The sequence below is a fragment of the Rhea americana genome, unplaced genomic scaffold (assembly GCF_003343005.1).
Source record: "Rhea americana isolate MKP2758 unplaced genomic scaffold, rheAme1 scaffold_96, whole genome shotgun sequence".
Classification (NCBI taxonomy): domain Eukaryota; kingdom Metazoa; phylum Chordata; class Aves; order Rheiformes; family Rheidae; genus Rhea; species Rhea americana.
In genome coordinates this window covers 2,842,943-2,864,027 of record NW_028187155.1, presented here as the reverse complement: position 1 = coordinate 2,864,027, position 21,085 = coordinate 2,842,943, and the positions used below count along the sequence as shown (strand labels likewise).

At 44.4% G+C, this 21,085-nt stretch overlaps 2 protein-coding genes across 5 annotated transcripts in view; one reads left to right on the top strand and one right to left on the bottom strand.

Moving 5' to 3' along the window:
* CCDC50 (coiled-coil domain containing 50) overlaps positions 1-196 on the bottom strand; it is a 41,726-nt gene extending 41,530 nt beyond the window's left edge. For both annotated transcript variants that reach the window (XM_085325181.1, XM_085325180.1), the window contains exon 1: positions 20-196. In XM_085325181.1, coding sequence (XP_085181307.1) covers positions 20-68 — 49 coding nt within the window. In that variant the 5' untranslated portion in view covers positions 69-196. The remainder of the gene's footprint in view (positions 1-19) is intronic.
* Positions 197-11,156: 10,960 nt separating this feature from the next.
* UTS2B (urotensin 2B) lies at positions 11,157-19,970 on the top strand. 3 transcript variants are annotated; one of them, XM_085325085.1, is made up of 5 exons: positions 11,157-11,280; positions 13,518-13,619; positions 16,870-16,907; positions 18,254-18,344; positions 19,945-19,970. In XM_085325085.1, the coding sequence occupies exons 1-5, from the start codon at positions 11,157-11,159 to the stop codon at positions 19,968-19,970; spliced, it is 381 nt and encodes a 126-aa protein (XP_085181211.1). The 3 variants fall into 3 exon arrangements, with proteins under 3 accessions (XP_085181211.1, XP_085181210.1, XP_085181209.1); XM_085325084.1 differs by having other exon boundaries at positions 18,254-18,347; XM_085325083.1 differs by having other exon boundaries at positions 11,157-11,310; positions 18,254-18,347.
* Positions 19,971-21,085: the final 1,115 nt, after the last annotated feature.

The window sequence follows — 21,085 nt, the reverse complement described above, 5'->3', positions numbered from 1 at the left end:
GCCCCGCGCGGCATCCTACCTTCTTTGACTTTGGAGAGCTTGGACTGGTCGATGCCGACCTCGGCCATGCTGAGCGCGGTGCGGGGGGGCCGGGCGAGCCCCGCAGCGGAGCCGGAGCCGGAGCCGCGGCGGCGCCGCCCGCGCCCGCGCTACAAAGTTGCCCGCGGATGGATACGCTGTAGCCGCCCGGGCGTACGGCGCGAGAGAGGGGACAGAAAGCCGCCGGGGCGGAGCGGGGCGGAGCGGCGCGGGCGGGCGGGGGCTGCGCCCGCCGCCCCCGGTCCGGGGGCTCCCCGCTTCGGGGTTGTTTTCCTTTTTATTATTTTTTTTTCTCTCTCTTCCCCTTCTCCAGCAGCGCTTCCGCAGAAGGAGCTCAGCGAGGAGGGCAGCCTCCAAGCGCCCCGGCTTTATTCATTTATTTTCGTTTTCCCTCTTTCCTGGAGGTGCGAGAGGGCTGGCGGCTTCAGGAGCCGCTCTCCGAGGGCAGCGCGATGATTTCTGGTTTGCAGGCAGCTGTGGTCRGAGTGGACTGACTTCCCGGGTTCGGGTTCCCTCCGAGCACCAGCTCCGTTACAGCCTGCAGACTCGTTGCTGCTCTGAGAGCAGCTTTTCAAATTACTCGGAAAGCTCCGAGTACTCTGCTTGGCTCACCTGGGCATTTGGGTGCTCGGTGAGCTGCACTGTGCCAAACCTGCAAAACTCCGTGCCAGAGCCTTCCTGTTTACATCTTACCCCACCTTTTCCCCTCCCCTCATAGTGATCTTATAAACAGTATTTGTATTTTTTTTCCACCAAACTAGGAAATAAAAACACATCCAGGTCAAATCTCAGATGAGCCCAGGAGTTATCACTGCTATTGCATGCTAACGCGTACTTCCCTTCAGGGAAGGAAATTAAATCATACGTGAAAAAGTTTGTTGGGATAGGCACATCACGTGGCTAATGCTTGCAAGCCAAGCAGGCAACATCAGGAAGGGCAGCACAGCTGAGAGATTTCTGGGCAAGGAGCCCACAGGAGCTTCACACAAAGCAGCAGCTTGAGAGGGCCTTTGAACCTGAGCAACACCCTGCCCAGCACAGGTTAGGTCCAACCTTCAGCAAAAGGAGCAGGTGGGGAAAGAAGGCTCACTGCCGCAGTCCAACTTTGTTCTCTTTAACCTGTGTGCGACAGGTAATTCATTTTTTTTTCCAGAAGCAAAGAAACAGTGCAAGGAGATGTCCTCTGGGGAAATGTAGGACATAGGAGGAGGAGGACTTAGGGTTTAGCAATGCCTAAGCCCCTCCAGGCTCTGCCGAGAATGGTGAGTCACTCTGGCAGACCCTGTTTAGTGTTTTGACTGTAAATAAGTACCTCACCTGGAGCATATAAGCAGACAAAGTCTGTATTACCACATTCGGCATGAGTGACCTCCAGCATTTATCCTAATTGTCCCATGGTTCTTGTTTCACTGGTGGGATCAGATGCCTCTCTCCAACCCCTCAGCCAAGAGGAACTCTCTTCCCATGGGTCTGTGTCAGGCTTCCCAGCACACCCCCAAAGAGCAGGAGGGGAGAGGAAGGCTGAGCCCATTTCCCACTTCCTCTCCCTAAGAGACCCCAGGGAGGCTCTGCCCCTCCAGATAACCCGAGTCCCAGTGCCTGCTCTGTTGACAAGTAGGGAGGGGGCTGTAGCAGAAAGCAAAATCTCCAAAAACCAGCGAAGGGAATAATATCTCCATTTTATTAAAAAGCAAACACATTAAATAAATTGTCTGGGRAAAGACTCAGTCTGAGGTCTGACAGGCCTCTGCCTAGAGGACCATGGTACTCTTACCAGGAATAAAGTGGCATCCTAGATCACTCCAGCTGTACTGGCAGTCCTTCACACATATGGTGTTTAGTCAGAATCTTGTCCCTCCAAGGGGACAGCTCAAACAGATTATCTCCTATCAGTCTCTGCTCTGCCTAGCAGCTTCCTCTAATCCCTCTGCCATTCAGCAGCAGCTGCATCTAACACAAGTGGTATGACCGGATTGCTTGTAGATAATCCCCTTGTTACAGTCAGCTCCATGCACAGGAAGAACTTGAAAGTCTGTTACCCATTTCTCCCAAGTCTGGGTTTTTATTAAGTCAATGTGATATTCCTCTGAACATTCTCCACTCTTTACCATCCAAGGTTTTTAATCATGGAAAAAGTACTTATTGGACAAAAGTGAAGACAAAAGAGGAGACTGAAGAACCAGGAAGATAAGTGGCATAGATAGCATAAGTTTAAYACAGGTCATGGCTTTCCAAAATTGAAATACAGTTTTCTTCCCTCCTCTCTGGATAAGGTATTGAATCTAAAATAGCAAAAATCGARAGCCTGAAACATTAGCATTTACATAGCAGCTTTAAGGCAAAGCTAGCATCACAATTTACATTTATGAATTTAACTTTTAAGTCATCGATGGCAGCAATCCTGGGTCTCAGACTATGTTGATAGCTCTTTGCTCCAGTCTTCAGCAATGAATTTCTATCATTAATTTACCTGGTTGAAGCCAAACCCAGCATAAGTTACTCAAAATCTGTACTGCACTCCAGAACTACCATGTTGGATTAGCATGACTTTGGCTGCTATTAGGAGAAGTATGTGCTACTACATGTAACTTTGTTAAAGAGCTTGATATGAGATATTAGAGTCAGAGTAGAGTAGTTCCTGAGGCTACTATGYTTAGTTTTCCACTGTATTAATCATGTGGCTCTACGTCCTGCCTCACCTCCTTTAATTATGCAGTGCTATTTTTCTTGCAATACTCACTGAAACTCATGGACAGCAATGAGATTGTGAGCTCTGCCAGGACCCAGAGAACTTTAGGCAGACAATGTAAAAGCCATTTTTTTGGTGTTGGAAACAAGGAGAAAGTTTCTATCRGAGCACAGAAAGGCTGGAACAGGCTCTTTGGAGGGACAAGAAGAGCAAAAAGTTTGTGATCAGGATTTGTCACAGTTGCCTAAGGCAGGATCCTACACAAACATAGTGTTTCCTTTGCATTCTTGACATAGGATTACTCTAATCTTAGCTTGATTTTGAGACATTCATATGAAATCCAAGACAGATAGATGGCATTAATCAGTCAAAGAGTGCATGAAGAGTACCAAAGGTTTCAAATTTAACTACAATGAACATGAGAACAGCCACAGGAGGACTAGAAATGAGAATCAAACAGGATCTGAGAAGTTTGTTACTAATGACACTACCACTGCATAATCAGGTCTCATGTTCCCAGCAGGTTTATCACTAGGGTAGATCTCAGATCACTCTCCTGACTCACWCTTGTGAGTAAAAGCTGCTGCTTCTAGGTAAAAAAATATGGAAAATTTTTGCTCTGCCAGACTGAGACCAACTTTTCCTGTACAAATCGTATGGTATCTAGTACACTGTAGTGGGTAGATTAATCCTGCTAAAGCCCCTTCCCTTTAAGCTAATAAGACAATATTTCAATCTTGAGAGAGCAGATACTGGATCCCATAAGAGCTTCTGTCTGAAGACAAGCTYATCTCATTGCCCAAAACAAAAGGTACTGGGAAGCTGAATCAGAATTTGAGCTCAAGTACTTGGAACTTCTATTTCATGAAATAACTTYGGTTGGGAGGGGCATCTGCAAGGCTCTATTCCAACACTCTGCTCAAAACAGGGCTTCAAAATTTGATCAGGTTGCTCAGGACTCATCCAAGTAAGTTCTGAAAAGTCTCCAAGGATGYAACTCACAATCTCTGGGCCCCTGTTTCATTCTTACCTTTGCAATTCCTTCCCCTGCCCTTCCCTCCCCCCAAAACCCTTATATCCAGTTGGACTTTCCCTTGCTATAACTTGTGGCCCTTGTCATCACACCATGCACCTCCAAAAAGTTCAGCTCCATGCTTTCTAGTATTCGTGCATGTAGGTACACAGCATCCACTCTCCATGGTGGACCACAGGTACAAGGGACAAACACCCATCCTTCCCCCTCCCCCCCCGATGAGGTATGTGGTCCACAGAACAGCTGTGGGTAGGGGCTCAGAGATGGCACTGCAGCTAGGACTGTGCCACCAGGAAAGTCTTAAATCCCAAGAAATCCCAGGACCTTCMCTAGGTGCCTCCAGATGCCTCGTTCTGGCCCTCAAACACCTGAGGCACATCATACCCAGGAGCATACCCAGACTCTGTGCACCAGATGCAACCTTACCAAAGGCTGACAGGCAAAGGCTTAGGACCAGCAGTTAGGAGGGCTTTATACCACTCAATTCTTTCTACAGGCAAGCAGAAGTGGTTTGTGCATGCCTCTTAAATAAACTGGGCACCTCTCCAAGTGTCATGTTGTCATTTTAGGTCAACAGGATAGCAACAACTGTGAAATAAATTAGGCTTCATCAAGATGTTCACTTTCRGCAGAAGAGTTTTTGTTAAGGTTTCCTTAATGAGTGCAAGGCTAATTCCAGTGGGTGAGGCCACTGTGGGAATAGATAGGATCATTATCCTATAGGGAGAAGCATACACATCAGTTAATGATCTATGTAAAGGGATGGAAAAAAAATTCATTCTATGTCTCATGATGCTAAGCGTCAGGTGTCACACAAGCCTGTATCTAAAAACAGATCAGTGGTGACTGCTGCCAAGGGATTGGCTTTCCCCTCACACCTGAGTGGGACACATTACCTCCCTCCCCATCCCTGCTTTGACCTGCCTCRTTAACACCCTTGCTTTTCCACATAATCAAAGATACACTTTAGGAGATGTATTAAGCACTGTGCCAGAGCAGGTTGGTGAGAGGCAGCAAGCATTATAGCACTTGGCAACAAGCAACCAGAAGCAGGTGTGCAATCTCCTTAGGTAGCTGAACAGTGTTTGTGGGAATTCAGGCTCCCTGAAGGGCAAGGAGAACAGGGGCATGCAAGGATAAAAGTATTATAAAACATATCAGGGACGCCAGGGCATTATGAATGGGCTGGTTGCAAACGATGAAACAAAAAGGAAACTAAGTATGTATCTGCTTTTAACATAACTAGGGGCACTGAAAAAAAAACAAAATGCAGTGTTACAAAACAAGGCTTTTCTAGACTTAAGTTGGAGAGAACCCATACAACCTGGAGAAGTCAGATCTCATGTTGCAAGCAGCTCWGTTTTATGCACAGATCAGATGTTTGTATAGACCGCCCTGGAAGCTGCAGTGTGCCAGTAGGGTTGCATCTGTGCCTGCAGTTTTACATATACAATTGCAAGGGTTATAGTTTTAGTGATTCTCCTCACTCTGCAAAGGAAACAAGGCCTATGAAGCATCTGGTGATTACAGAGTCAAGTTTCACACCRGCAAAAGAGGTCAAATACCTTCCAGAAAGCACCTCTACCAAGAAAAAGGTTAGGTTAATACTGTAACAGGTATTTGCTATTTTACTCTTTTCTTACCTGCTGTGTATCATGTGATTTCATTTATTCTCACACGTCAAAAGAACAAAACCTGCATAATGTTAGTGCTCCACAGGCAACTGCCTGCAAGCCCTGTCAATGGAAGCATAAGCAGTCAAATAAGAAATGGTGTGTGTGTGGGGGGGGGCACTTGACCTCAGTTACCTGCTTGCATGAAATGCAAGTTCATGTAAGTGAATGCAAGCAAGTACTCAGTCTCTACTACTTGCATGAAACTTCAAGGCATTTTGTTGTTAGAGACAGTTTGATTGAGGCTGAAGTCAATACAGTTCACACATGACAAAAAAACCTCTGCTAGGGTCTACTCTGAACAATTATTTAATTTATGTAAAGTCACCTCTCTTCCACCCTCCCATCCTGTTTTTTCAGTTAACTAATTACTCAGTTTCAGTTAAAAAATTACTTTGAAGCCAACATATCACAGCATACTTCACAGGACAAAAATTTTCTACATTGCCTTCATTAACTTGCCAGCAACTTCAGCCAAGTCATCCGTGGTCAGTAGGGATGAAAGGCAGACAGGAGGAGGTGCTGCAGCTCAGGACTGAGGACTGACTGAATGGTACCACCACTGCCTCTCTGCTCTGTGATTCTTGGCACRGGGCTGTTTCCTCCCACATCCGATGCCTCTGCACTCCTGCAGTACTCTTTCAGGTTTTCACTGACTTCAGGGGAATGTGTTGGAGCAGACTAGTTCTCCAAGAAGCTATYTATCTCCCTGACAAGCCTCAGAATTGGGGTGAAAACCAGGCAGGTAGCCCAASTGCACTTCTTACCCCTCCTCTGCCTTTATCACAAGGCACTGCTTCTCTCTAGTGTGATTCACTTCTGGTGGGAGCAGGTGATACTTCCCTCTGCACCCTTGCTTGCATGCAGTGAGGCAACAAGTAGAACAGTTTTATACCCTGCCTTGAACCTTTCCCTCTTCCACCTCTAAGAAATGAGACAGTTAGACCATAGCATCTAATTTTACAGCAGTAACATGCTGAGCAACAGCCAAGTCCCAAAGACAAGCACGTAGAAGGGGCAAACAAATTGCATGAGTCAGACTAAAAGCTTCATAAATATTGACTGGTTTTAATAGTCCCCTGAGGAACAGAGAATCTCATTTTATAATAACTATGTCTCCCTCCCCATTATGCATTCCCGCTCAGGGAACTACGAGGGGGGCTGTTCTCTGGCTTATGTGCACATTATTTTAATGCCTTTTAGCAGTCAAGAGGTTCTGTCAGAGAGTTTGCACCACACTCACCAGCAGAGTATCTGAGCGCCTTCCAGTGGTGCTTTGAATAATGCGACTGGAAYAGGTTTTGTTCTCTCAGGTATACCCCAGGGTGGAGGCAAGGAAGAAATCAGGTATTAAATGTATCAGGGATTAGGCAGAAGAGAACAGGGTGTTTTTTCAGCACTTTCTGCTTTGATTCCTATCAGGTGAAGAGCATTTTTAGGGACATGGAGAGGTAGAGAGATGCAATAGAAACATGGACAGAAAAGACAAAGGCTATCAGATCCTACAACAATAAGATCAAGAAAGACAAATATCAAGGAAAAGAGAAAGACTTGACTGCAAAAAACAGACAGTTGCTTGGGTATCTGAATGGATGGGAGAGGGGAAAGAACATGATAGGATAGGAAAGTCCACTGTGAATCACTGGCAAGGAGTGAGCCAAGGCCAGGGAGCAAGGTAGCTACCACCTTCCCAAAAGCAGGTACTCCACAGGGCCTCCCCTTTCTAGATTGCTATAAGCTCCCAAACTCCTACGCTCTTTACCAGGGATGTTAAATCCACAGAATGCCTTTCGCTCTACTGAGCTTATCCCCTCCTCTTTTCCAAATTCATTTATCATTACCCATCCTTGTCTTAGAAAGGCTCTAAATGAGAAGGTAGTACATAAAGGAAAACTCCTGCCTCATAGCGCAGCATAAAAATCTACCTCCACTAGCCAATGCTACCTGGTTTCAGCCAGGTCCCATCCTTGGTGCAGAGGCTGCAGGACAGAGTTAAAAACACCCCATGCTCCCATCCCTAAGATTATTTCCTGTAACATCCTCTACAGCAGAATGTTTGCTTTGGGAATCCAATAATAGCTAAATAGAGACTATAAAACCACAGCAAAGCCCATGGGTGCTGTTGAGGTTCACCTGAAATACATGCTACATACAAAGGTTTTTAGAGCTTCCCAAGAACAAATGAAGCAGAGAAGTACATCCTCCCTGTTTCAGACCTAAAACACATAGCATACAGAGTAGTTTTGAAGCCTGACACCCCAAGCTGGCTATGGGAAAGCATCCCTTGAGGTTCTCCTGCTTTCAGTAGCTCAACATTGCCTCCTGCATCTTACAAAACACCTGAGAAGCATGTTGACTTCTTGCCTGAAGTTTACTCTGAAGCATTAAGTGTCACTGTTTTGGAGTAAACCAAGGTTAGGTTATTTGGGAACTGCATCTTTCCTAGGAGCTGTCCTATCTTCATTAAAATTAACAATACAACTCATACTGGCTTCAAGAAGTCTCAATTTTGTATCACATACTTAAGCTCATTAACCCAAGGCCTGCTAAGTTATTGTCTTTGCAAGGGACAGAGAGAAGAAATCAGTGCATAGAGTTGAAAATATTGTCAGGGAGCAGCATAGGCCAGCTGCTCCCTAAGGAATGGGGAGCTGAGCACACTAACACAGGCGTTAGGTAGGGGTCTCACCAGCCAGGGTCCTATCCCTCAGTACCTGAGTAAGGTGAGCAGGGCAAACCAGGAGATGATGGCCAGGTCTGACCAAGATCCCAGATAAGTTTGTGTGATGAGGCAGATCTGAGGTCAAGTAGAGAAGTCAGTCCACTGGTCACAATCAGGCCTGATGGCAACCACAGTCAGAGATAGCCCAATGGTCACCAGGCAGGTTCACAGTGATGGGACAGATGTAAGGTCAAGCCAGGAAGTCACCCTACACATCAGAGCCCAGATCAGCATTATCCACAGACAGGCATAGCTGTAGCTAAGATAAAAACCAACACTCCTAAAACACAGCCTAGACAGGGAATAAAAGCCCAGGGCTGAGCTTAAATAAGGCTCTTGGGCCTATGGGTAGAGGATGTGGGTGGAGGTCCCAGGTGATGCTGGTCAGGGCCATTAAGGCCTACCAGTGCCCTCAGAGCCTTTGCATACACAATCACCTCCTCCAGACACAAGAGCTGCTGCAGCAGATCTTAGTGGAATCTAATCTTCTTAGACCAAGTCTTCYTCATTCTCACCCTCCAGATTGGTTGTTTTTGTCCAGCCTTCTCAATTTTCCAGTTTTATTTYATAAATATTACTTGAAGTTTGCAGAGATTTATGAGAAGAGAACTTCAACCTGAAGACACGTTAGAACCATAAAAGTTAGAGATGGAGCTCYGAATTTTAGTTCCTGGTTATCTTTGAGCTGTAAATGTAGGTGGCCAGTGGTGACATTATCACTAAGTGAAGTAATCAGGGAAATGTGGTGACTATGTTGTTTTTCTACTGAGATTAAAATATGTAATAAAAATAAAATGTAATAATTTTCCCACCAACTGGRCAGATAGGCTAGCAGTAAAGACTTTTTCCAGGTGGGAATCTTACAGAAGCCCGTCACTTGGAATCAACCATCTCATAGCTGCAACAAATTCARAAAGTTCGCTAGTGTCTGGCAGCTGGCTGTTAGATATCTGTTCGCCCACTCACTCAGAGAATTCCACATATARCATCTAGTAATCTCCCTTCTAGTATATAAAAGTAGAAATACGTCCCTCACTTTACCCGGAGCCCTCGTTTGGATGGAATGTCAACACTACATATGCAAGTTGCTTTGGGGATTGAACCATCCTTTTGGCAGCCATGATGCAGAACTGCAGTTACTCTGCAATGAAAGAGAAAATCCCGGGGAATAGCTTATTTTCCTGCAAGATGCTGCCAATTGCCCATGACACCTCACAGCCAATGGTACAAAAAGCTGGTCAGAGATTTGGCAGATTCTGCATGAGCTTGTATGAGGTGGGGAAATCGACTGTTTRTATCAGTGCAAAGCCAATTTCACAGCAGATCTGAAAACAGATTAGTAGGGACCTGGAAAACCAATTAATACCAAGCAAAATTGGACTTGATCTTTCCTAAGAGTTTGGTTTTGAGTCAGAACTACTATCATCAACCTTGGAGTCCTGTCTGAGGTGGACTTAGGGAACCTGAGATGGCTGGAAAAGTATCCTGATAGGATGTAAGTGTCCTCTTGTCCAAAAAGAACTTTAGAGATGATGAAAAAGGAAAAGGAAGTACTTCAGCTGGTTGATCATTGGTTCTCAAGACCGTCAGGAAAGAAAAGTTTGTTTTATCGATATGTATTTGGAGGAAAAAATTTGAATATTTCCTCAGTAGAAAAGTACTCCTTCATGGAAGCATCTCATTACTTTTCATAGACACTTTTTGGAAAAAAAATTGTAGTCCACATTCCCCCCCCCACATTTTTACTAACAAATAAATATTAAAAGTGATATTAAAAATCTAGTCTTCCTATAGCCATCCTAGGTCCACTGCAAGTCCTTGGCAGAACTGGGACCACAAGTCAAAAGTCCAAATATGTAAATGATATTATCTTTGAGTTAAGAAGAAATGTAGGTACCATCAGATGCAGCTATGTTGGGTAATCTGGCATGATGAGGTGCCAGAAAAGCACATGAGGTGATTCACTAGGAGTGTATGTACAAGTTGGTGCTTGGCCAAAGGGGAGTACAGATGACTCAGTTCTGCAGATCGTGATTGGCACAAGAAGCAGAAGTGAAGAACAAAGTTCAGCACTGCTATTCTTACAGCATTTCTCTTGGTAAGGTTGTAATAGCATSCTAGTAGCAGGTCTTTATGCATAGAGATGGACAGGCAACAAATAGAAGCCAAATCAAGAGGTCATAGCCTTAGAACAAACATGGAGTTAGGTGCAACATGCCTCAATGCTTTATTCTAAACTAATAAAATACAGCTGTGCAAGCAGAACTGTATCTGACCATCATTGTTTTTTTCTCTTGGACAAAACTGGAGGTAGTTGTCCATCCTTGAGGTATTCCATATCTGCTGCCAAATCTGAACTCCCCTACTCAGACACAATCCCAAAATAAGGTGTGATACTTTTCCCATTGGCAAAGCTGTAAGTCACTGTGAAGGAGACATGCTCAATATCCCCCAATCAGTTAAATGAAAAGAACTCTGCCTCTCTGCTTCCCACCATTTCAGCACTCATTCCATCTCATGTTAATTAATAAAGGCACAAGAAAGCATGATGATAAATTACAAAAACCCATTAACGTGATTCTGTCCAAACTGGTGACGTATGGCAACTTGTACATTAGACAAAATCTTCCTTGCTTATGTGGGAGTCTTCATGTTTAAACTCCATTAAAACAACAGCCTTGAAAAAATATTTTAATGTATCTATGTATAGATTGTATATCAACATGCATGGACAGTGCATGCCTCTGGGAACATCAGAATTCATTAGATCAGTCTGATACGAGATATATTGAACAGGTTCCATCTGACGTCTGTTACTGGTTTGTTCTGTCCACTCCCAAGGGAGTGAATCATATTGACAGGTTGAATTATATCTCAAGAGACTTTTTTTCTCCCCTCCTCCAAAGGCCATTTGCAATCACGGCACATCCGCTGCCTTTTAAAAGTGAGCTCATCTGGCACGGGGTTGCACTGAAGTCCTCCACCGTGCCTGAAGGAAGAATGCTTCTGGGTGGTGGGAACATGGAGAAGAAGTGGTCTGTCCCGCTGTCCCTTGGAGTGCTAACCATCTTGACCATGACTGTGTAYGTCCCATCTACATGTGGAGAGCCTTATTTACTACAAGGTAAGCTGGAATACAGACTAGCTGATCCAGGTAGGTGATTATCTTTTTGCTTTGCTTGCTGCTTGTCACGGTTKTACAACACTTTACCCATGAAAGGAAATAAAATCAACTTTGAACACTCAATTAACCTGGGTGCTACCTAAAGACTTGCTCATATTAGCATGACCTATAGTTGTCCTTCTGGTCTTGCATTGGTTGTGTGACATATTCCATTATCAGTAAAAATACTTGATCTGATGAAATCTGGCTGGCAGGAGTACCTCTTTCTTTCCTGAAAGAAAATTTCCAAGGAAAAATATTACAATATTGGAGAATAACAATTCTAGTATGTACCATATGAGATTTGACAGCTCATAAATGTCAGTGGTAGGGTGCTGCTGAACTTTCTTTATTCAGGAAACTTCTTTTTATATCTTCTTCTCCCACAATTTAAATTAATCTTAGCTTGGACTTATTCTGCAGGGAAATGTCAATCATTAATCTTCCTTCTTAGAGAGACTTGGCAGTAGAAAAAAAAATCAGAGCAGCTAAATATAGGCTAGAAAATAACATGTTGCTTTTCAAATGATTTTTCCTCTTATATCACCTATTTATTTTTGTAATGACAACCAAAACATTCCTGAGGCCACTCTAGCTAAATATTGCTGCCATTTAGTTTTTCATAGCATGTTTATATTGTTTTTTCTGTAGCAAATCCCTCAAATGACTAAAAATAACTATTTGAAAATCATAACTACTTTTCAAGCTTATGAAAGCGGGTTAGAGCACACCACACTAACTGCAATTTTTGTTTGGCGTGCAGCTTTGCTGACTTCCCCTGGTTTGTTTCTTGAGATCATAATCAGGATCATCAGCTTTAGCTGCAGCATTAGGCAGTGGTGAGTTGGCCAAGTGCTTGGACCACCATTTTGGCCAGGACACCTCTGCTTCTAAGGATTTATGTGACTGTAGTTAATGGGGCTGATTCTCACACAGTCTTGAGCATCCTTCAGGCTCATCTGTTACATTTTCTTGTCTCATGTGTCTCTTTCTGTCTTCATCTCATTACAGATATATAGGGTAGATAGTTACAGAAGTCCAAATTCTTCCTTCTCGCCTCCTTGAAGGGAGTGAACACATGTTCCAAAAATGCCTCTCTGCATCATTTTCTTGCCCTTCCCATGAATGCCACAGGCATCTTCTAAGGTTTTGTGGGGTCTGAGTGTGGGGAGGTGGTATTCAGAGCAAAAGTTTTGGGGAATGACCATTCTCCCTGCAAAGTCTGGCTCCTAGCCTGCCCCTCTCAATGATGAATGTGACATGCAAATGTTAGATGATCCTGGAAACCTGTAYGACAGAGCTGGCAGGGTCTTTGAGAGCTTTCAGAGCTCTGGATAGAGTSTGATTCCCTATGTCCATTGGATACTGCTAAACCGCTGATTTCTCAACCACTTTTGAGGGCATAGCCACAACCACTAGGGAAAAAAAATCAAGCAAGCTCTATAAAGGGGCCTCACAGAGAGGCCAAAATTGCTTTATGACAGCAGCCTGGGGAAGATTTTCGTGGAAAACAGGAGATCTATGCATGGCCTACAGCTACCATAAGAGGTTTTCTCAGGGGGAGGGGGGAAAAAAATCTAATTTTAATTTCCTCTACACTTCAGCTATGCACAGGAAGAATCCTTCAGTACCGCTGCAGACAGATAGATTAGCTCCCAGAACAGACCAAGCACAAGGCTAGCCTGTGGGGCTGCAGAGCTCTTCAGTTATGCTACACATATATCAGCTCCAGTGGGGACCTAGTTCCCACCTTTGTTGGCCCTAGGAAGACGGACGAAGTGAGTCTGAGGAGCACTCATAATTTTGAGAAGCATCCCATGAGTTAGTGACCGGCTTTGCAAAGACATTGAGTACATCCACCCTGCAGAGGGGGCTGGGATTCTCTAAATCTGGGTGATGTCTTCAGCTCACTGCAGCCAGTCATACTGATGACGTTACATTGGGACTGGCCAGCAGCCCAGAGCTGGCAGGGAGGGTTTTCCCATCCTGCACCCTTTTAGTGCACAGACCTTACTGGCCAGAAATTTTGTTCTGCCTTCACGTACCTTGCATTTCCCTCAAGCTTCTTCCACTCTGGGAAAGACAGAAGACATTTTCCTTCTACTTCTGAGCTTTAATTTTTGCTTTAATGTTGGGGGCTGAAGGGTCCATCCTTTTTGGCAYTAGGGACTGACAGAAGTGTGTTTTATGTGCTGCAGAGAACCGAGTGCATCCGGAGGGAGAAGACACAAATCATGAGGACACACTGCTGACTCTGCTTCTTAAAAAGAAACTTGCATGGCAAAGACCAGAAAATATTGGTAAGTGAAAGGGATGGAGATCTCAGCTTCCTGCAGCTGTGCTCACATGAATGCAAGGAGCCTGCTCCTTATGTGTTGAGTTTGCTAGCAAATACAGACTGCTCAGAAAACAGAGAGAGTTTAGCTTCTGCATTTCAGTGTGCTGCCTATATCTGATTAACAGCAGGTGTTCTGCCTCCTGGGGCTTCTGGACCTGACTTTGCAATGCAATGCAAAACTGTCCAAAAATGTACAACCTAGATCCTCTGACACTCAGTGCTGAGTTGCCAATGAAGCATGTGTATGTATGTGGCAYGACTAATAATGAAGAGAGATGCTGTTGAGTCCCTGCACCCCTGTCATCCCTGGGATAAATGCTGAATATTGTTTAGGGCTTAGGCTAGCTCCGCCTGCCCCCACCACATAGCCATAGTGCTTTTGAGATACAAATCAGTGTCAGGTTGTCACCTCTTGAGCACACAGGAGGCTAACGTTTTTGAAGACAGCATAAGACAGAGATCCATTAGGGTCAGGTGTAAGCTCGGATAACTGCACCAGAAGCTCCCACCTGAGCTGGAGTAATTGTTACTGGTGGAAGAGGGTCAGACAATGAGCTTTTCCCATGCAGCAGAGAGGACAAAGACAGGGCACATATAGGATTTTCCTGTCTGTCCTTATGCCAAATTTAAGGCCATTTTGCATGTTACAACAGGCTCCAGACTCAGGCTCACTGAAGAGGAAGTTGGACTTTCCATGACACTAGGCATTACAATCACAAACTCCACATGGATTATGGAGGTCAGCTATTCCCACGGCCACCAAAGTCAGGGAAGAGTTTGGGCAATATGTGGTAGTCTCAGAGCAAGAAGCTGTTCTGTCCTATAAAAACAGAAGAGAGAGGGGCCCAGCAGAAACTGTGTCATGAAAATCCAATACATCAAATCACTTAGTGCTCTTTCCCAGCCCCTTGTTAATGCAGTGAGGCAGTGGCTAAATGATAAATACAAATAAATCAAGTCCTCATACTAACAAAGACATTCTTCTTGTAAAAGACATGCATTCAAAAAATGAAATTTTTATGATTGGTTTATGGATTATTGCACTTATTATTCCTAGAGGAAAGACTGCATTTTATGCCAGACAATTCAATATAATGAATCTCCGAGCAAAGCACAGACAGAGGATTTAGAGCAGGCAGTTTCTCAAGGCATCATCCATAAATTAGTTTCCTTCCCCCTGCCTAAGATAATCTGTTCCAAATTTCAACCACTGTTCATTTTCTATTCATAGCTGTCATTGGCCAAGCTTACGGTTTGTGCAAAGTTGAGCCAAAATAGGCAACTGAAACTCTGAAAGAGGTTAAAATGTGCAAAATAATAGTATCAACAAGCTCTTAAGTGGCACTTGCCACTTGTAGAGGTACAGGACTGTTAGTCTGTACCTTAATGATGTGTAAAGACATGTTTAAGAGGAACCTGCCTGAGGTCGTTTCTGGCACTGCCAGGAATGGAGCCCCATGTCCACTCCCAGCACCATATTGACTCTCAAATCAAGCCATGATATAATACATTTTTCTAAGAACTGTTACTTTTCCTGTTTTATGARTATCTATCAGACAATATTCAGAATCTTTCAATTAAATTGTTTCCTTCTTGAAAGAGAAGCTGAGAATGCAGTCAGCTCTTTTTTTCGGAACCCTTCTGTTCAGTTTCAAATGCAAAAAGAAAAAGCCTGATTTGGCAATGTGTCTGTGTGCTGAAGTCTTATCTGAAATCAGGAGAATTAGACGCCTAAATCCCTTTGGAGATCCAGACCAATGTCTGCAGCCACTGAGCAGACAAAGGAGGCAATTCCAGGTCTTGAATTTTTAGCTTTCATGTGGGGTCTAGCAGGGACATTCTTTAAYTTTTTCTTGGCTCTTCTGCTTACTTTTATGTTTCTTTTGTAAACTGGCATTCGAAGACAACTGATCACTTTGCATTCCCCTGGCTGCCCAAGAAAACTGCCACAGTCTTCATTCAGCTTTGACTGGGAATTTTGACTGAGCCCATCCCATGGTGGTGCTTTCCATTGTTTCAGCTGTCTTATTCCAGTAGTTTCACTGTTTCAACATCAGTCTGATATCAGGTATCTCAAATAAGGTACCTCAGTTTTCAGGAGTGAGAAATCCCATGTCCCTTCCTGCAGCTTTTCCTATTGCTAGTCTAGACTCTTTGTTCAGATGGAGGTTTCAGATTGAGTCCACAGGCAACCTAACTCCTCCCAATCCTCGATGGGCTGTCTCAGGGCAGTTTATTCAGCCATCTGCATAGGTTTTTGACAGTCTAGTGCAGCACTGCTCAGCTTTGAAGTCTCTAAGTCTGATCTAAGAAGCTGCCCCCTAATCCTAGCCCCTGCTCAGAGAAGGGAGGGTGAACGAGCTAGAGGAAGCAGCAAGCTCCTCCACTGCCAGTGACTTGACAGCTGCTTCCCCCAGTCCAAGGGAGGACAGATAGAGAGAGCTCTTAGGCACAGAGCTCCCATGAGCCCATACGAGATATCCCTACTACAGCATGACTGCGGTGAGCTGTAATACATGCAATTAAACGTTGTACTCTGTCCTTCCTCCTTTCTTGGGGCAGATGTAGCTGAAGGGGATTTAAAGAACAGGGTTTTGTCCAATTTATAATTTTCTTGTGCTCCCCTAACATTTAGAAGTGTGAAATCCATGCATTGACTGGTACATTACTTCTCCTGGTGCTACACTCTGCCTACTCTGAAGTTTGCTCACTTGAAAGGCGTTGAGTTATGCTAGGCTAAGTCTGTGTCTTCAGGCTTCTGCCCACATGGGTAATATGAGGATAAACAAGTTTTAAAGGAAACAATATGATTTCATATAAACAGCCAGTGACAGAAATGCCAGCATCATAGATTTGCTGTTATCAGCAAAAAGCAACAAAGAGATTCACCTGCGTTGGTTCTACACAGTACATAACCTTGTTGAACCAGTCCCATGAAAGCCTTGGTGAATGATGAAAGAAACTTCTCTTACAACGGAGAATTAGGGTAAAGCTCATAGAATTAAGTAGAGAAAGCCTACATTTTCTATCATTCTGCTACCATAGGTTTGGAGATCACTAACAGGAATTAAATGATAAATGATAACAGGATTAAATGATACCTGATAGGTATTTCATTATTGACCGTTAAAGAGGTTAAATGAAGAAAATGTTTCTGATTTGAGCTTTGGAAAGCAATGTGGATATTGATGTTACCCTGTCCTTTCTTGCAGACTGGGAGCTGGCAAAGAAATTTGAAGAACTTGAACAGGTGAGAGAAGTAAATGCTCAGATGCATATATGCATTGTTGCATGAATAACAGCTCAGCTAAACAAATGTGTATATTGTTTTTATATTATTTTCTATCTTTACATCCTCATGTTCTTTATTCTGGTGCTACAGTATAAGCATGTATCACACAAAGGAAAAAGGAGAACCTGGGCTAAAGATCTGCACAAACTGGAAAAGATAAAGGGGCAGAAAAGCCTAATATAGCCTATAGCCTAATGCAGTAAAGACTGAGACAGCTCTTGCCTCTGCCTGGCCAAGCCAGGAGAAAAGAACTGTTGAAGGAACTCCCAATGGATGAAAAAGGAGGGAGAAGGGGAGATAATGCTGCCTTCCCATGCATGCATCACCTCTCTGCATCCAGTAATTAGTTTAAATTGGAGGGATAGACACTGCACCAGACAATAAGACTAATGAGGGAGGCCCTACTCAGGGTCAGGGCCCTGCTGTGCTAGCCCCATCCTACAACAAGGTTCCAGGAATATGGAAAAGCATGCAGCAACTTTGATGTGGCTCCCACTGTGCTCCGGACCCCACAGATAGCGGAAGCCCTTTTCACCCTCAGGCCAGATACAGGTGTCCATGTGGATCCCTTCGGTCCACTTCATTTCATTTCAAATTTGGATTGGAAAAACAAAACAAAACCAGACAAAACCAACAGTATGGTATGCTAGATATGGGAGGCTCCCAGCTCCTACCCCACCCCCTCAGCCCAGAGCTGAGAGATATTAAATCAGACTTCCTGGGAGTGATGTTGCCAAAGTAGAAGTCTAGATGATGGTCATATTTCCAGTCCACTGGAAAAAGAGAAGAGTAGCTACAGATGGAGAAGAGATGCTGTAGATGTTCCCCATTGTGACCAAGGGAAGCTAGCAAGAGCAGAGGGAGGGAAGGGAGCGGGAGCCACAGTTCAGAAGAACAGATAGAGGTGTGACACTCTCTGCTGCAGTGGTGGGATGCCTGGGGACCTCCCACCCCTGTGAGGCAGCACTGACGTGAATCTTAGTGCTACAGTTTCCTTCTGCATGGCCTCCTCTCCATAGGGGTTTGGATTGTACCAAAGGGAAGGAGCAGAGGGTTACCACACTGCTGCCCTGAAACAAGCAGCTAAGGAGAAGAGGAAACATTGGAGTAAGCATGAGTGCTCCAAAGGCAGAGTTTCCTGGAAAGGTCCTATTCCAGGGAAGAACTTGTCCTCCCCAGTGATACTGCCAGCCAGCTTGTCTGTACATTCTGCCCTGAACTGTACTGCACTTTCCAGTGAGCTGCAGAGCTCAGAGCTCTTCCTGATGGGGCATTTGTTCACTGCTGTATTTGTTTTTAAACAGCTTGAAAAGTTGAAGGATCAGCTCTCAACTGAGGAAGGGTCAGAGGTGGCCTATGCCTTGGAAAGTTTGTCAGCATCTCAGCCTAAAAAACGTGGTAGGTTTTGACTTAGTCTGGTCTGTGGGTCTGGTTGGCTGGGGCCAGCTTCCACTGGTGTCCTTCCTGCTTCCATAGGCAGGCAGCATTTCTAGTAGTCCTGGCCATCCCTTGCTAATGACTGACTGATTTAACAGCTGGTCAGAAAGTCCCTGTGAGACCAAATCCTGCCTGCTGTTCGGTCAGATTCGGTGGGTCTTCAAATTCCAGATTCTGCTAGAGGCAGAATTAACACAGGGTTAATGTGGGCAATGACTGCCTTTCCAGGAGGTGGTGCATGAACACATTCCTTCAGCATGCCTCTCATTTTGCTCTGGGCACAAAGCTAGTGCTGAAGGCATAATGAGGCATGTGGACTGCTTTTTCCCCTCTCTGTCAAAGTCATTGCCTCCCTACAGACGAAAAAGGAGCAATTTATGCTGCTGAAAAAACAGCAAAAAAGGATGTGGAAATCAACAAAGAATGCAGATAGCTAATATATTAATAGGTCCCCCAGTCTGTCCGCTCTGCCAGCAAGGCAGGATTGCTCATTGCCATACCTTCTCTAAGATTTGTCCACTCTGTTTTCAATGACTCAAGGAGTATGCTGCACTAGAGCTCCTGCAGGGCTGTCCTTGACAACCGTGTGAACAATGCCGCTAATGCCGACTTTCAGTGGATTCCTTCACAAAGAAGTGATAGTTGTAGAACAGAAGTCGCTGATGACTGATCTGGACTAAAAACGAAAGTTAGTTTTGCTTTTACCTTTGMTGCTCTCTGCATGCGCAAGCTAACATCCTGCCAAACGGACAAGGGAACTCCTTTGTGTAAGTGCTTAGGTGATCCTCAGAYGAATCTCTGCCTTAATCTAAAGTCTTTCCAGTTTGGGAAGAGCTCACACCTGAGCACTGCAGATGTCACAGAGGCTTTCTCCAAAGATCCAACCTTTCAAAACGAGGTAGATATCCTCTCTTACTCTTGTAGCTCTCAAAGAATTGATAACAGGTGGCCTGCACAGGGTTCAAAGAACAGGGCATGCTGGTGTTACAGTTGTTTTTCCAACACCAGAACCTGCATCTTCCCCTAATTTATTTTTCTTGGAAGTTCCTACAGAGATCAGTGGTATTTTGGGGACAATTGGTAGCAAAGTAGGAAAGTGATTGGGAATTTTTAAAAAATTTGTAGGCATCCTTTCTTTTCTTGTCATGATGAGCTTAGGTCTCTTCAAGTCACCACCCAACTCTTGCAGTCAGCCTGTAGTGAGAAACCTTGCGCATACTTCTGAGGCAGTAAAACTACTGGCCAATAAAGATGGAAAAAAAAAAMTGATATTGCTAAAGCAGAGCAAAAGGAAAAGCAAATCTCTATAAAACAAGTGACACAAAAATGACTATATCAGGCCTTTTCTTTATATTTCAAAAAGCCAAAAGATTCACCTTCCTAGAAGTATTATATGAACTCAAAGCTGGTTATTGAGATGTGCAAAAATCCCATGATGGTGGCTCAACACCCCAATTGCCTTAAGACCTAGGGCTTTTGAAACCCACTCCACGACTAGAATGGGAAGTTGTAAAAAGCACCCTGGATACTAACATCCTTCTTTTGCATCCTTCCTCAGCCTGCTTCTGGAAATACTGCATCTGAAGACTTGCCAGGACCAGAGGATGAAGACAAGCCTTTCCCCAAGCTGCCTTTTTGGGTATTAATGTCTTACAGCTTGTTCTGTTCTCTTGTGCTGCTAACTTGGATGCCATCCGTTGTAACTGCACTACAGCCAAGTCTAACAGGGACTGTGATAGGAGCCACAGYAGCCTACTATCACTCTCCACTGTTCCTTCCTTCCAGGTTTAACCTTCCCTGATCTTCTACTTGGCTGCTGTTCCCCAACTCCYGTTGCTGCCCCTGTGTGTACCATTCAGCCTACTGCCATTGTAAAGTCCTCCCCTTCCCACCAGGTTCTCCAAGGTACTAAACATTAATTCAGTTGCCCTGAGCTTGGGCCTTTGTCCACTTGCACAGGTGTTGCTGGTGTCTCAGTTTCCTATTTGCCTCCTAAAAGCAGCTGTGTGATGATCTAACACCTTCTGTCAGAACAGGAAGGCAGACGGGGGATAATGTGAAAGTTTCAGGGCTGCCTGCCCTGGCTTGCTGAGACAGAGCTGTTTCTTGTCATGTCCTGTCACTGTACGTGGTTGTTTGGGGGGACGACAGACACGGAAGTCTGGGTCCTTTGGATATCATTCCAATAAAGATTTTCTGTTGCACAGAAGCACATGTTGTTTTCTTTCTCATCCTTTGAGGAGGCCCAAGGTGGCAGCATGTTTTCCATCGATGTAGGCTCACATTACCTAATGGACGATGTTAGGTTTGCTGTGAAAAAAGCCCCTATTAAATACCTAGCTATAACAATACAGGTCTATTTTATCGTGCCTGAGGAATAGGCCCTTCATTTTGACCAAGACAGGGAAAGAATTGGTTCTTCCCCTTGGATGCATGTGGGCTGCTCTCATTATGGAACTGGACCATCCCCAGTGACTTCCACCTACTCACCCCAAAGAGACATTTTCAGAAGAGATTTTCAGCTCTCTGGYTGGTCCGTGCTGATGCAAGCTGGCTTTCCCTACTGTGGAATTATGTTTGCACCTGTTCAAAATGAAGAGAACACATTACATCAGTGATTCCTACATATTTTTCTTAAGGTGTGTTATTCAAGTTTGGTTGCAAACAAAATKCAAATGGTTGCTGGCCCATGTTCTGAA